Source organism: Balearica regulorum, chromosome 13 (genome assembly GCF_011004875.1).
Source record: "Balearica regulorum gibbericeps isolate bBalReg1 chromosome 13, bBalReg1.pri, whole genome shotgun sequence".
Lineage (NCBI taxonomy): Eukaryota > Metazoa > Chordata > Aves > Gruiformes > Gruidae > Balearica > Balearica regulorum.
This window is the reverse complement of record NC_046196.1, coordinates 20,997,441-21,013,259: the sequence shown is the minus strand read 5'-3', so window position 1 is coordinate 21,013,259 and position 15,819 is coordinate 20,997,441. Positions and strand designations below refer to the sequence as shown.

Here is a 15,819-nt window from a genome sequence, read left to right as displayed (position 1 = left end):
CAGGATGAACTCTTGCTCCAGCTGGTGCAACCTGCTACTGATTTGAATGGAATCAGGTGGCTCAGCTGATGAGCAACAGGGACCAGCCAAAGACTTGCACATGCTCCTCTGGGATGTCAGTGGATGTGGTAGAGGGGGGCCTTATGGTCACCCCCAATGGGATGCAATGCTGTGGCTGGATGGTAGTTGGCATGGTGCTGGGAAGGAAAGCTGCAGGAGTTCTGGTGATCTGAGCTAGGTGTCCACCTTGAGCTTCAGAGCCTGCATTAGGTGTGGCAGTGTTTGCAGGAGATGGAGTTGCGAGGCTTCCTGAGCAGGTTCCATCACGAGGATACCTTCCCTGAGGCTGCCTGTCAAATCTCAGTGACTCCCAACAAAAACCTAGTGCTGCTGAGCCTCCGACATGGTTAAAGGATGTGGATTATTTGCTGTCTGTTGTCATCTTTCTGAATACATTTACCTTTTGAACAAGGTCCTCCTTATACGCTCAGGAGGCTGGTATGCAGACCCGTTAATGGATCAAGGGGGAAAATGCCTGTGGATGTATTCTCCTTTGTGTTTGGGTTTATAACCACCCACGTTTTGGCATACATCCCTTCTGTGCACAAAGATGTCTTTTAGAAATTGCTAGTTAAATCTCCACCCTCCTTTGATATGTATGGAAATAATGGGACACGTGAGACTGTTTTCTGTTTGGGGGGAAAAAAAAAGCTATAAAGAGAGTAGCTTTAAAAGCCTGTGTTTACTCCTTTCTAACTCAGGAGTTTAGTAAAAGCAATGCCCTGAATTTATGACTGATTTACTTAGCTTTCTGGGAGGCATGTGTCTGAATATAGGGGAAATGTTTTCATCCAACTGTAAGTCCCAGGCTTGGCTGCTCAAGGGAGGGAGAGCTTGGGCATGCTTGTGTCTGTTCCCCAGCAAGCTCGGAGAGTCTTGGAGCAAATCTGGCTCCCTGTGACCGGGAACACTTCTCTGTTGCTGGGCACAGACTGACGCTTCTTGTGGTGGCCTGGGGCTGAGCTGGCATAGCCGTGGCCATCTCCGCGCTGCCTGCTCTGTCCTTCTGGCTCATCCTTCCTCACAGCCTCTTCCTCAGAGGTGAGGTGTATGCTGGCACCTGCTGCCAGCTGCTTTTAACATCAAAGACATGTGGGGATGTGCTCTTTCAAGGAAGGGTCCTTGTGCATTTATTGTTTTCTGATCTGATCAGCCAGCTTCTCCTGGAATCGTTACTTGGCTTCAGAGCAGTTTCTGTTCCCTGTTGCTGTAGCAGGACTTGTACTTCATGAGCACATGGTGATAAAGAGTGCTTAAGGCCAAAAGGAACTATGGCTCATCTGTTACGGGATACTTGGACCATAGAGTGTTACTTCACTCCCACATTGAGTCTGGGAGCTCTTTTTTAACTAAAACATGATATTTTCTTAGCAGTGCCCACCCTCAAATTATGGAGGTTGTAAGAGATAGCAACCCCACCGGTGCCCTCAGGAGTCTGTCCAGCAGCTCGTGTACCTTGCAGAGGAAGGAGTGGGATCTAAACGTGCTCTCGGAACGTGTGCAACGCTGGCACATAAGTAATAATCTAAATGCCGACCCTGTGAAGATCGTTTCTGGCACTCGTCAGCTGTCCTGCTGAAGGATTATCATTTTCTCTTGGAGCGCAGGAGGCTGCCCATCTGTTGTAAGATGCCCCCAGATGGGTGTCTGACCACAAGGTGTTGGCTATGGCCTGATGCCTCTGACTAAAAGGTGTTAAAATGAGCTGACCTGCTTGGCTAAGAACTTACCCAGGGTATTTTGTAGCTGGCTGGTAGAAACAAATCTTTCATCTGCCTAGAGTGCCCTGTTATTTGGTAGGTGTTAGGCACAAATAGCAAGGGGTACAAGATGCTGCCGCTCAGGTTGGTTTGTGAGACGGATGCAAAGGCCTGAAGTTGAGAGTGGAGCAAATGCTGTAACTAATAATTAGATGAATGAGCTCAAGCAATTTCTTCGGTTGGCTAGCAAAGAGAAAGATTTTTAGTGCATTTGCAAGAAGAACCCTGTAAAGAAAGGGAGTGTGCTCTAATGTCCCGGGACTTGTCTTGTGTAGCAGTGGCCTGGGAAATTCTTGGCTCTGTCTGTGATACATGATGGGACGTAGTGAGCCTTGTCCGAGCCTGTGGTAGGAATGTGATGCTTTGAATGTGGAGATCCCTGGCTGGACCATGGCATATGGTGTCCAAGCCAGGGCAGCCCGTGCAACCTGGTGGTGGGAGTGATGAGGGGCAGAGCTCTGCCCTGGGGGGGCTCAAGGAGGTGGGGAGGTGTCCACAGCTAGCGCTGGGCAGGGAAACCACAGCCACCACGCGCTCACACTCTCCCAGCATGATTCTGTTGCTGGGAAGGATGTTTTAAAAGTACCCAAAGCTTTGCATCACACAGAGTACAGCTTTGTTAATTAATTGCATGGTTAGATCTATGCCAATGATATTTAAAAAAAATCTGTGCTTAGACAGTTATTTCAGATTAAGGACTTAATCCCTTGATTAAACTAAACCAAAATAAGCTGGTCTCCAGCTGTAGGATGGTGGTTTATGCATAGCTCCTCTCATCCACTTGCAAGCCCTTGTTTCAGCTGGAAGATGTCTGTTTAAGGACAGGGCTTTGGTCTGTTCTCTCAGCTGCCCTTTAAACACCTATATCATCTCCTTGATCTATTGCTAATAGAAAGTAACAGGTCTTTGGCAGCAGGGCTTGTTTCTTGCTCTGGATAAGACCTACCTCCTGCTCAGTTCATTGAGAGCTCAGCTGCGAGCGGGGGACATCCCTGTGAGGAAAGGCTTATCTCCATTTCCCGGTTCTGCTCCTCTCTGGCTATAAGATGACTTTCTTGGATTGTGGGTCAGTGTTTCATCCCCACTTTGGCCTCTTTAATCTGTTTGGCAGTTGTCAGCAGCTTTTCTGATGTGTTGGGTGTTGCACAGACACAGGACAAAGTCACAGGCCCTGCTCCAGAGAAGCTGGAGTACGAAAACCTAAAGGGTGGAGAGCAGTAATGTGAATATAGAGTTCTGGTGGGAAGAGGTGCTGGACCACTATGTCTGAAGGCACATGGTGCCATTTCCTTTGGGGAGCAGCGTTTGGTCACGCTTGCTCCCCAGGCAGGTCTGGAGATGGTCGAACAGCAGAGACCTTGCTGTGCAAGCAGTTGCATGCATCCAGCTTCCCCTGGGGGCATGTACAAGTGGAGGGCTGGGGAAAGCTCTGCTTCTCCAGGTGCACAGGCTTTCCTCCCCAAAGAACTGGACCAGGATATGTCTTTGGTAAGGATGAATACTGGGGTTTGGGTACGTTAAGAGTGGGTTTGCTTCTTCTGTTGTATCAGACCCATGTAAAAATCCTGCTGGGCTGCGGGGGTCTCAGGCTGGGAGCAGGCCCAGGTGACTGTTGGTTGTACTGCCATATGCCAATGTCTGCGTTTGGCCACCTGAAGTGTGGTATGGAGCCAGGGATGTGGCTGCCTGTACCAGATTGCCTCCATCCTCTTCTCTGCCACAGGGCTGCTGCCTGCCTCTTTCCCCAGCACAAGGACAGCCTTGGTATAGCTGTGTACCAGCCTCAAGGCTCGCAGGAGGTGACACTTCGTTTTCAATCTGGGATGTCCCCCTTGAGTGAAAACAAACCAGCCCTGGGCTGGTGGAGGGATCGCCCAGCTTTTGGGCCTGCCTCTCACTGGCTGAGCACGCCCAGACCTATAGCATGCGCAGAAGTGGGACCTCGGAGTTGAAAAGCAAATACATCATTTTTGCCTTTGTTCAATTAAATGAGAGATCATGAGTTAATCGCTTCCAAGCGCTTGTTTTCCTGCAGTGCCTGGAATGATAATCCTGCGCACTGCCCAGTAGGAGCTGCTTTGGCTGCCGCAGCCGCGTCAACCCAGAGAAGGGCCAGGGGAACAGAGGGAGGCATCTGGAAATGATTCTTCGAGCTCCGTCTGCGGAGCACCACTCCCTGTAAGGCTGTAGGAGCTGGTTTATCCACAGGCTGTGGAGCCGTCCTGCATGCCCTGGCGGCACAGGAGCCGAGCTGGGCTACAGCCATGGAATGGTGGCATGCAGGAGGCAGCTCGCTTTTGGAGGTACAGCCCATGAGTGAAGCCAGCCTGGGTGAGATTGCAAACACTTTCCTCCCAAGTGGAACTGGGTGCTGTACTTATTCCCTGAAAAGCCTGAAACAATAGCCCAAAGAGCAGGTAGAGCCATTGCTGGTTATCTCACAGGAAGGTGGTGTAATTACAGCAATGTGAATGCCTACCTCTATAGCTGCACCACTTAATAGTACATTATTTTAGCGAAAACATCCAGAGGCAGGCAGGGTGCCGAAGGCAGGCGCCCTCCTCCCAGCCTCCCTCTGAGCCTCAGAGCGAGCAGCAGAGGGGGGGAGCTGGCACTTGCTCTGGGAAGATTTTTCTCTCTTGAACTCATTGCCGCTGTGATTAGAGCAGCTCAGGAAATGGGGCTGGGAGGGTTCTCCTCTCTGTAGAAATGGAGTGGGAAATCTCAAATTTTGTCAGAAAAACAAGCCTTGTTTTTAGCCAAGGACCTTATTGAATGGAGAAATGTCTCGATTTTAAAGGCAAAGCAGCCTGGCTTTCAGCTTTGTGTCAGACAGTGGAAATGCTTCGTGGAAAGCCCAGAGGTCTGTTTTTACTGGAAATGAGGTTTCTCACGTCAGCTGAGAGCTGAGCAGCCCCAGCCAAGCAGCGCAGCATGGCAGCCTTTGCTGGCGGAGGGACCGGCTAACCCAGCCCTGCTCAGTGCCTGCTGTGTGCTCCTTTTCCCCCAGTCCCAGAGCTGGCTGGGGGCCACGGGCAGGCGCTGTGCTGCTCGGAGTTCTGCCTCTTCCCAGATTTGCTGGGGTTTTTTTTCTGCATTCTGGGGTGTAGGAGGGTTGGGTCATCTCTCCTCACCTTTGCAGGCTCTGGTCTCCCCTGTCCTACCTTCGCTCTGTTTGTTGGTGCCTGGGCAAGATGGGAGAAAATGGGTGCGTGCAGGACGTGGCCAGGCTCCGGGCAGCCAGCAGAAGGAGGGCAAAGTTGTGGGAGCTCCTGGCAAGGCCTCCTTGCTGAGCAGGAGCCGAGACGCTTGGTGACTCAGAGCTGGGCGTACCACGGGCATCGCTTGCTGTGCTCGCAGCCTCTCTGGGCTCTGCTCCACCGCCCAGCTATGTCCCTTGCTCTGCCAAGCCACAGCAAGCGCTGGATTTAACTGGGGCATGGTGGGATATGTAGTTTCAGTCTTTGGCGGCTCAGATGAGGGTCTAGGTTTCTCAGAGCAGAGCTGCAGAGTCTTTAGCTAAGTTCCTGCTGCAAGATGCATTCTCAGCGTGCTATACAGGCCAGTCCAGCCAGCTAGAAAGGACCGTTGTCTGCCTTAAGTTCTGGGTTAGTCAAACAGCCTGGCCTCACCACACTGATGGTTTTTAGGAGTCTTCAGACAGCAGCTGGGCTGTCAGCAGGGAAGACCTGTGCCTCTTCTTCATGTTCTACTTGACCAAGAATCAACTTTTTGATAGACAAAATTCTTGAGCCAAGATGCTGACTTCTCAGCAAAGTGTCTGGGTGAGTTGTAGGGAAAATGCTGCCAAGGCTTTGTGGGCCCAGGTGGGCCCAGCAGTGTTGCAGCCCTTCCTTGCGGCGACCTTTGTCGTCCCATGCCACTTGGGTTGCTGTCCCAGGCGCTCGCTGGGAGAGCACAGGTATTCTGACCCTGCACAAGGTGTGTAGCCCTGGGGATCTCTGTGCTCCCTGGGCAGGCTGACTTCTTGTTCTCCAAACCCATAGGAGGCTCTCCAGTGTTCAGCCTTAACTGGTCAGCAGCAGGTCCCAAAGAGGAAGAAGTTGAGTCCTGAGTCAGAAGGAAGTGTAGCGTGGCAGGTGTTCCCAGTGGCTGGAGCTGCTCTGTAGCTCTCTCTGTGCCCACAAAGGTAGGCTGAAAATTCCATTGGTGCACCTAGAAAAGTCCAAGAAGCTCCAGCTTACTCCAGGTGCCTCTTGTCAGCCTCCTCTTCTGTTCTGCAGTGGCTGCTTGCACCAGGAGAGGTAAACATGTCCCCTGAGCAGGGCTGTAACTGATCCTGGGCTCTTCTGCTGCTGCCTGCTTGTTAGTCTTGGTTTTGGGGCTTCTGCCCAGGCGCTCATAACCTCATTTCTCCCCTAACTTCTGGTTCTTGCTGCACTTTGGGGAGAAGGGCTCTTAGGGCTGAGCAGCAGAGCTTTGCCACAGCAGTCTTTATCCTTCTGTTCACTTCACAGCATCTGTGGCTCCCATTATATTGGTGGGGCAGGGTGGGGGGACACCCCACTCATTTCTGCCATCATTCAGACCCAAGCCCTCTGCCAGTTGTGAAGACCTCCTGGGTAGGACTAGCTGGGTTGTTTCCATCACACGGCTCTGCCTGCGAAGCTCATCCCACCCCCATGTCCTACTTTCCTCTTCCCTCACTGTGCTCCAGCCTTGCACCAGCAGCTGGCTCTAAGCTGAGGAACAGTGAAAGCTGGTATGGCCGGACGTGACCTTAACCTGGGTTTTATTTAGCGCCTTGATTTATAGAGGAGTTATTTTAAAAGCATGTTTCTCTTTCAGGAGGTGTGGTGAGCGTGTGGCGGTGAGCTGGAGTTCACAGTTCTCCTGTGCTATTGACAAAGAAGCATTTGAGTCCCAAGGCACATTTTGCTTGAGGAGGTGCTCTCTGGCTTGGTTGGAAAGCGCTCCTGTTTGCCTTTGTGCTGGGTGCCTGAAAAGCAGCAAGTGTCCAAGGCCTTTCCTGTGAGGGAGATGTGGCAATACTGTTGGAGGCAGGGAAGCCTGAGACTTGCATTCCCTGGATGGGGCTGCTTTCTCCGGGAGGCTTCTGTGCCAGGCTCTGCCAGCTCCTGGGCGCTGCTGTGGGCTGGCTGTGCAGGCAGGTGTGGGCTGAAGTGGAAGTGTGCCGGGACAGGAGCACCTTCTCCTTGGATCCTTGCTAGGTTTGGCTTGTTCCCCTCCTCTCCGGGCACTGTCCCCTCATCCTGGGTCGCAGAGGTTTGTCTTGTGCCTGCTGGGGGTTGCATTGCCTGCTTGGGATAAGGGATGTGGTGTGTAGGTAGGATGGGCTCTAGACTCTAAGTTTAACAGCCTCTGGAGCGCAGGATGCTATCCCCTTATCTTGCTGTCTCGAGCTGGCTCGTATGAGTTCCCTGTGCCTCCAAACCATGGCTTGTCCTCGTGTGTGGCAACAGGCACTGCCCATGGGCTAGATGTGCCAGGGTGGCCATCTGCGCCCCAGCATTAAACAGCAGGACCACGCGGCCTCTTGCAGCCCTTGCTGAGGCCCTTTCCTCAGGCCACCCTGCAATCTGAGAAGTTAATTAGCACAAACAAGCAGCCCCATCCCTAGGATTGTGAGTTGGTTTAATGAGTCCACGATTGGAGGCGAATCTGTCGCAGGCTCCAAGCTCTGCCGTATTTCACCCTCTGACCCGGCAGGACCCATCCCTGGGTGGGTGGGAGCACTGAGAAGCGGTATTGCCTCTGTTAATCTGCGGCACATGGAGGGCCAGGAAGGCTGTGTGCATCCTTCTTCTGTAGCTGCCAGAAGATGCTGGTGCTACAGTTACGTGCAGCATGATGGGATGTATGAATTTGCTCCTGTGCTGGGGGCTTTTCGTATGGAATTAGCAGAGAAATTGGTGAAAATATCTCCTCTTTCTACCAAATGGTAGGGGTTGAAAGCTCTTCTGTCCCTTCAAAGCCCGCACAGCTATCATGGCTCTGTGGTGTAGTGTAGCCAGAGCGGTAAAGCCCCTGAGCTAAGGAGTGCACTGTTAGCACTGAACTCTGCAATGGCTACAGGCTATGGTTATTCTGTATTTTACTAAAGGAAGGATAATATAAGACTTGGTTCATTTTAACCATATAAAGGATTTTTGATTCAGTGCCAACGTTAATAATTGTCTTGTGAGGGCTTTTGCTAAGGCAGCAGGAATGGTGTGAGAACCTTGGAGCAATGCACTGACTCATGGGCAAATATTTTGACTTCTTTGTTTTATTTGCAATAGAAAATGTAACAATCTTCATTTTGGGGGGGTTGATATCTGAAAGAATTTTGCTTGAGCAGGGGAAGAGGTATGGGGCTGAAGACAGCACAGACTCCCCCTCCCAGCTGGTTTTGACTGAGATTTTGAACCTGTGGGCTGTGGAGGGTGAGACAGAAATTGTTTACCCTACAGCCCCTTCCATGCCCTTTTTAGCAGGTCCAGGATACTGTGTGAAGGGAACATTTCTTATTTAGGCTGTCTTCTTGGGTCTGTATGGTTCCTATCGGTCTGCTTTCTCTTCCTGTATTTCCTGAACTCTGCCGAGTTCTCCCCTTGTACCCTGAGTGGGGAGGGTCTTGAGCAGACCTGTGCAAAGCGCTGCAGGCTGCTGCACCAAGCAGGCCGACTGTCGGCTCTTGGCAGTTTTCTCTTGACCTCCACAATATCTAGTGGAAGATTTTCTCTGAAGACCTGTTCCTGCAGAGAAGGAAGTGCCTGGGAACTTGCAGGCTTTTCATTTGAAGTAATAGAATAAAAGCTGAGTTTTTCTGTCATTCTTTTCTGAGTGGAAAGAAGCTTGTTTAAAACAGCCGCTGCCTCCTGTTTAGGATTGGGGTTAAATGCTCCTAGCATTCAATGCTTAGAATTGTGCACACGGGGCTCCCGCTTTTTGAGTTAAGAATATGAAAAGTAGCTCATTAACCTCTGTTTATCTGGTTGCGTTGACCTTGAGGGGTATTGCAGGAGGCAGCTGGTCTTTCAGAAGAGTTGCAAACACTTTAGGAGCCTGCTGTTATTTAGCCTTGCTTGTTGCTCATTGCTTTTTCTGCTGTTTCTCCTGATGTGAAGCAGTGCTGTGCCACGGGCAGTGTGTGGTTTGCCTGTCACCTGCCTTCTGCCAGCTCAGTGCAGGCAGGGATTGTGGAGGCATTGCCTGGGCGTCCTCATGTCTCCTGTGCAATCCCGCAGGCTGTCCTACAGGAAGGCTTTACAACACAGCAGGGAGTTTATATTGTGCTTAAACCACCCAACCCTCTAAAGGAGGAATTTAAAGATTGTTGAGCTGCGAGAGATGGGAAGGCTTGTGTGAGGAGCATCACCTCTGCTCTGGCTGCGGGTCTGCTCAGCCTTGCTCTGAGGCTGTTGTGTTTTCTCAGGCCGGTGGAGGTATCTGGAGCAATGAACATGTGCTTCCTTAGAGTGGTAGAAGCAAAATGATTTGCTTTCTCCTGATCCCTTCATCCCACTGTTCCCCAGTGGCAGCGTAAGCCGTTGTGGTGCTTCTTTTATTTAACTTTCTCTCCCAAACTTGCTGTGGGACCTGAGGTATGTTTTCAGGCATGTCCATGCAGCTGTTCCTGTTCTGCAGGAGGCTGTAGGGCTTCTGGGCCAGCGGCTGAAATGATTTCCTTGTCTGTAGTGAAGGGAGGTGGATTGAGATCAGATGAGGATCTGGCCAGACACCTGAGTAAACTTTCATTTGGTTTTGTAGCAAAACTCACTCCCACTGGCTTTAAGTTAGCCAGAGGGGTGCCCTCTGAAATAGAAAGGAAAGGAGGGACCCTGATCGTCTCTGCAGATGTGTACAGATTTATTATTATTATTTTTTGGCAAGCTGTCTTGATTTACACCCATGCAATAGATCAGAATTTGGCCTCTAGCACTGGAATTGGTCCTGATGCAATGGCAGGCTCTGGCTGGCAGGCTCTCCTGAATGAAAGTAGGGAAGCCATTGCCTCTGCTCCCCTGGCAGGAAAAGGGCATCCTACGTATCGATGTGTGTGCTCAGGCACCAAAGGCAACCCTGTTCACACGCAGTCTGTGGATCCTGTTGTGAGGCATCTCTCACTGCAGAAAATACCTGGCTCCCAGATTAAGCCTTTCATGAGAGGCAAACAGCTTTGGATAACGAGGAGTTGCACTGGTGAGTGGTTTTCCCCAGTACCAAACAGCTCCGGCAGCTTCTCCTGCATGGGGACTTCAGAGCGCAGCAGGCTGAGGAGCTTCAGCACAACTGTTGCCCCTGCAACTCCCTTAGCCCACTGAGGAGCATAATGCTGGGCTTTAACGTACCCAAGTGCTGGCTGGCATCTCTGGGCGTGGGTATCCGAAACACCGGGCCCGCTGATCTGTCCACCCCATGATACTCTCGCTCGCTCGCACGCACTCACGTGCTGCGGTAATGGTTTAATAGCAGCCCCACCCAGAGCAGTCAGAAGGACTTGCTGCGTAAGCAAAAGCTGGGAAATCTCGCCGCTGTGCGCAGCACTCTGTGAGCGCTCCGCTCGCATTTTGGGAGAGGTGGTTTTTTTTTGTGTATGTGTGTTTACCTGGAATCACCGGTGCCAAAAGAAGCTAGAAAGGACAGCAGTTTGCTCCTTTGATCTTCTTCTGCATTCGGAGATGGCTGCGCTCCTGGGTGTAGGGCTCATCAGGGCACCGGGGCGTATCGTGCCGTGGTACCGCTAACGCTTTCTCTCTTGGCAGGACTCGGAGTCACTGGATGGTTGCATTCAGAGTACGTTATCAGCACTCTACCCTCCGTTTGAGGCTACCGCAGCCACTGTTCTGTGCCAAGTTTTTGATGTGGTAGAGAAGACGTACCGTGGGGATGGACTGCGCTACCTCATAGACTTCCTGATTCCAGCCAAGCACATCCTGCAGTGCATTCAGCAGGATGCCTGTGTAAGTACATCATGCTCTCTAAGGCCTGCGAAGGCTTTCTTGGAAGCTTTCTTTCTACTCTCGTATGTAAAACTGCTGGCAGACAGTACCGTGTGTAGGGCAGCCTAGGTGGGAGGGCAGGCAGACAATTAGGAAACAGTTGAAAAATTGTTATTGAAGCTTAACTGTGCAGAGATCAGATGTGGAGCGGTGCCTTCACCCTCCATAATCGGGAACACCGAACAGAAGGCTTAAGGGGTTCAGAGGGGGAGGTTTAGCGAAGCATTTGCTGGACGTGGCTGGCTTGGATGGCTTCTAACCCCAGCCGTTCCCTGGCCCTGTGGATGACGCTGTCGGGCTCCTGCCACTGGCAGGAGGACGTGCGGGACGAAATGCTGCCAGTCGGTGTTTTTCCCAGAACTCCAGCTCCCTTTTGATGGTTGCTGGAACAGTCGCAAGGCTCAGTAGCCCCGAGGAGTCACGTTACATTTACTGCCAGAACGAGTCCAACATTAACGTGCTTTACTGTTGGGAGTCTAAAATGTTAGAAACGATGAGTCAAATGCCTCCATCACAAACTTGGCTCAAAGTTTGCAAGATGGGGAAAAAAACCCCAAAACTCTAACAACCTAAAACCAGGATTCCTGCTAACCTGTTTGTCTCTGAGCCTAGAGGGTGTGTGCAGCCAGGCTTTTGATAGAAGCTCTCATGGTGGAGGGCAAGAGACTTCTGGGAGGAGGAAAAATATTAAATAGAAGCTGAAATAGTCAGTTACTCGTTTACCTTGGGGAGGTGAAATGCTGGGGGGAAACACCCATGGGATAGGACGGAGCCATGTAACAACCCTGGGGAGCTGGTCAGGTAACAACCCCTGGGAGCAAGGGTTTTGGTGCAGCGTTTGTTCTGTCACGTTGTCACCAGCCTCCAGCTTGGTGCCAGCCATGTGTTTGTGAGCTCCAGAAGATCTGTGGTTGTGCATAAGGATTTTGGGGAGCTGTTCTCTCTCACCCTGAACAGGAATTATTCCATTGGTATATCTAGCTGCAGTTTCTAATTTGATGGTGCATAGCATGGTTTTTTTTCTCCTTTAAAGAAACAAAAGGCTTTTGGTTTGTATGAATCAGTAAGTATTGTAAGACGTCTCATGGCTTTCCCTAAACCGCCTCCCTCACTGAAGGAGGCGAGGCAGGAATTTCCCCACTCCCCGAGATCCCGGCAGCTTCCAAGGGCCTCGGCAGGTGAGGTGGTGGAGAGGAGGGAGGGAAGGAAAGCAGCCTGGCAGGCTCTGTGCAGCCCTCTGCCACCCATGGCTTGTAGGGAGCTGGGCCCATGGTGCTGCCCTCGCAAAGGAGGGGAGTTTGGGACAATGCTGGGGTGACCCACAGGAAGGGTGCCAGCAAGGGGATCTGCTGTTCCAGCCCAGCCATCCCCATAGCTCTAGGAGCTACCAGCTTTGTGCTTTGTCATTGGTGCCTAGCTCTTTCCTCAGAGGCAGCTTTATTCCTGGCTGCAACCACTGGGCGTAGAGTCTGTTCCTGGCACTCCTCTGACAAGCCTGGTTTGGCTCGGTGACGATTAGAAATGAGAAGAGCAAATACCTGAGCCCCAAACTGAAATGTTAAAACAACTGAAATAAGCCTCTTTGTGTAATCTTCCCTTTGAAAGTGCTTTTTGGAGCAGAAGCAGCATGAGGATGCTCCACTTGTAAAGTTCTAAAACTCTGAAATGCCTAGGCTGTCGAAGGACCTGTGTTCCTGCTTGGACGTTAATCCAGCTCTTGCTGCAGTTCAGACTGCGGCTTTGCAGGTTTGCCAGGAAGTTCAGTGCATTCTGCATTTTCATTTTGGTGACTTTATCACTAAGATTTCTTCTGCTTGTTGTTTCTCTGTAGGCAGACAGGTCATGTAAGCTGTGAGGTTGGTTTTAGGGTTTCTTAATGTCTCATTTTTCAGGCATATAAACTATTACAAATAGTTTAGGAGTTGATTTTTTTTTTTTTAATGTCTGCCTCCTTTCCCCCAAGGCCCTTGGTACAGGTGGCCTTAAGGTACTCTGATGGCAAAAGAGGGGTTGATGTGCTGTGGTGTGGGATGCAATTGTATAGTATCTTCTGGAAAACTGCAAATTGTTTTTATTTAAAACCTTATCTACAAAATACTTGGCTCGGGCACTTCTGTAGGCAATGTAAGGTCTATTGACTGAGGTGCTGCGTGAGTCTTGAGCTTGATGGAAAAGTCCGTGAAGTACGCAGAGTCTGAGACTTGCTGAAGCCAGTAGCGACTTCTGCAGACTGCGTGCTGCAAGAGGAGGTCTTGGTTTGCTGAACTGAACCATGCTGTGTACAAAAGGGAACGGTTGGTGTAGAGGCATCTGTGTCTTGGAGAACAGAAAGCGTGAGAACATAAGACTGCAAAGCGTAGCTCTCCGTGCCTTTGAGGGAAGTACAGGCAACTGTGTGTTGGGCTATATGGCTTTTTAACTAACAGAAAGAGAAAAGAAAGGAAGATGCATCTGCTCTGAGTTTGAGGTTAGAATGTAAAGGTAATATCGATCCCTCAAACGAAAACTAAAGTAAGATTCAGTTGAGCAGTGATACAGGTGTAGATACAACAGTAAGAGAACAAGAATAAAACTGCCATGACCGAAATGGATACGGAATTGACTGTGTCAAAGAAAAGGGACTGGCTGATCTCCATCCTTCAATATGGAAGAAGTTGCCATGCAAGGCTGAATGTCTGGTAACAGGGAGTTTTGTTGAATCTGTTAAGTCAGGGCTAGTAAGAAAATACAGAGAACAAGCTGAGTGTACAATAACACGGACTGAGCAAGGACTGAATTAACTGACCCATTAAAAACTGGATAACCTTTTATCACGTGGTTTGCTCCATGGCAGGTAGTGTAATACACTGGCTCTCTAGAGAAGTTTTGTTGTCTAATCTGTTCCGTAAAGGATTTATTATGGAGTCATATGGAAAATTAATTACTGTCAAAGGGATGGAGGCTTATGCAAGATGAGTAAGAAACTGGTGAAAGGGAGGGTGTTTGTACTGCAGTGAAAACAGAGTTGGAGACAGGAGTCAAGACGCACATTACTTCTCATCCATGACCTTGGTATAAAAAGTAAGAGTATGCAGATGACAGATATTTGTGATGAAACTGGTCTGGGAGACATGAGCAATAACCTAGAGGAGGAGTAGGAGGGTGATAAATGTATTGCACAAGATGAGCTCTAAAACTTTGTACTTAAGTTTTTATAACGGCAGACTCGGAGGGCAGGCGTGTGCTTCCACAAAGGAAGGGACAGAATTTCTATTGTGAACTGGGATTCATCAGCATGGAAAGAAAAACTAGGAGGCAACTGGGTTATGTAGGGACAGGACTGGAAGATGAGTGTGATCTTAGCTTTAAGAGATGCTTCTAGCACAGTTGGGAAGTGTTGGTGCCATTATACACAATGTTTTGCAACGCTTTGCACAATGAAAAAGTGGAGCAAAGAAATTTTTTTTTTTTTAAAAAAGAAAAGCATCATCAAGGAGGCGCTTCAGGCAGGCCTAAGAGCTGATCAAGGGAGCCGTGCTAAGGTGATGTGCCTTAATAATTTTAAGCAATGGGAATACATTGAGAGAACAAGCTCCAGGGATGATGATGAGGAATTATTGAATCTGATGGATGATTTGGACTTTCAAGCAACTTTGCATCAGGTGCAGTGAGGATAAGAAACCTGGCTGGGCTGGAGGTAAAGCTTGATGAACATAGAAAAGAAATTACTTAATGTCATTACCTGTTGTTTCAAAGTGTGTGAGGATCCAGGAGGTTCCTTCCAGTTCTGTGGTTTCTCTGCTATATGGCACAATATTTGAATTAAAGTATTTTTTCTTTCATGTGTCTGGCCTGCAGAATACAGCATTTTTATAAATTGCTTCCTCTGTCAAGACTTCATATAACTGTAAGAGAAATAAGACAAAATGTCTGAAGTCTCATGCTGCCAATACTAAAGTCTTTGGGCTTCCAGATAACAGCTTTCTAATTTCAGTATTGCATCTGATACAGGTGAATCCTATCTAAACCCTTGTTGTGACAGAAAAAGATGAAATGACTTGTGAAACTGATGGCTCATGTCATGGCTCAATTTAAATCTTACTTTACCCAAACAGAATCAAGTTCAAAGCAGTGATTTTATTCTTTGACATTGTGATAAAGCTGTAAATAACTGATGGGACTTGCTGCCTTCTTCCTCTGTGCTTCTGCTATGTTTTTCTCATTTGCTGCCTCCTTCTCCTGCTTCGTCTTTGCAGCATCTCCTTCAGTTTGTTGGTAGGCTGCAGCCATCCCTTGCTGCAGCATCCCATGTAACTTGTCTCCACCTGCCTTGCATAGGCTCTTGATAGCACCAGATGAGTGATGCTTTTTTACCTGGCTCCATGCTCTTCAATTTGGCTTAATTAGGTGCAATGAGGTTTCTGCATCTACAGCCTCTCCTGGCAGGTTGGTATCGAATGTACCTGGTACAACCTGGAGCTCAGTGTGGATGCTCTGGAAATGATGTGTGTTATTTGCTGCCTTCTCTAAGGCTGTGGATGGTCTTTAGTTGAGGACAGTGGGTTTTGCCTGTGTGTTGCAAGCAGGCTGCTGCCTGTGTCTCTCTAATGGCACTTGGTTAGGGATGTTGTCTGGTCTGAATTTTCGCTTTCTTAGCCCAGTTGGTCCTCACGAGTCAGAAATGAGGTTAGAGACAGGGTGTCCCAGCTTGAGTACTGGGAGGTGAGAACTCCTGGTTTCTCTGTGCTGAGGTTCTGGGGCTTAGACCTCTGCCTGGCTATGCTGACCAAGCTTTAAACCAGGGCTGAGACTTCTGGCAGCTGGTTGGTTCATATTCAGATTCTGAGATGCTGGTGACTTGTGTCGTTTCTTCTTTCTACTTCTTTAAAGAGAAGACCTCAATATGGAAAACTCCCCAACACTAATAACCAAAGACCCAAAATTCAACTGTTCTATTGCTACAGCTCTGAAAGAGAAGCATTGATCTCTCTTGTCCAAAAGCTTGAGCTAAGATCTGTTCCTGATGCTGAAAACACTTTCTCTTTTCTCCATAG

General features: G+C 49.5%; 2 protein-coding genes across 8 annotated transcripts in view; one reads left to right on the top strand and one right to left on the bottom strand.

Moving 5' to 3' along the window:
* Positions 1–15,819, bottom strand: part of FHOD1 (formin homology 2 domain containing 1) — a 164,144-nt gene that overhangs the window by 50,753 nt on the left and 97,572 nt on the right. The gene's annotated exons all lie outside the window — the stretch shown is intronic.
* PLEKHG4 (pleckstrin homology and RhoGEF domain containing G4) overlaps positions 1–15,819 on the top strand; it is a 90,655-nt gene that overhangs the window by 11,106 nt on the left and 63,730 nt on the right. For all 7 annotated transcript variants that reach the window (XM_075765222.1, XM_075765225.1, XM_075765223.1 and 4 more), the window contains exon 2: positions 10,550–10,747. In XM_075765222.1, the coding sequence (XP_075621337.1) occupies positions 10,550–10,747 (198 nt within the window). The remainder of the gene's footprint in view (positions 1–10,549; positions 10,748–15,819) is intronic.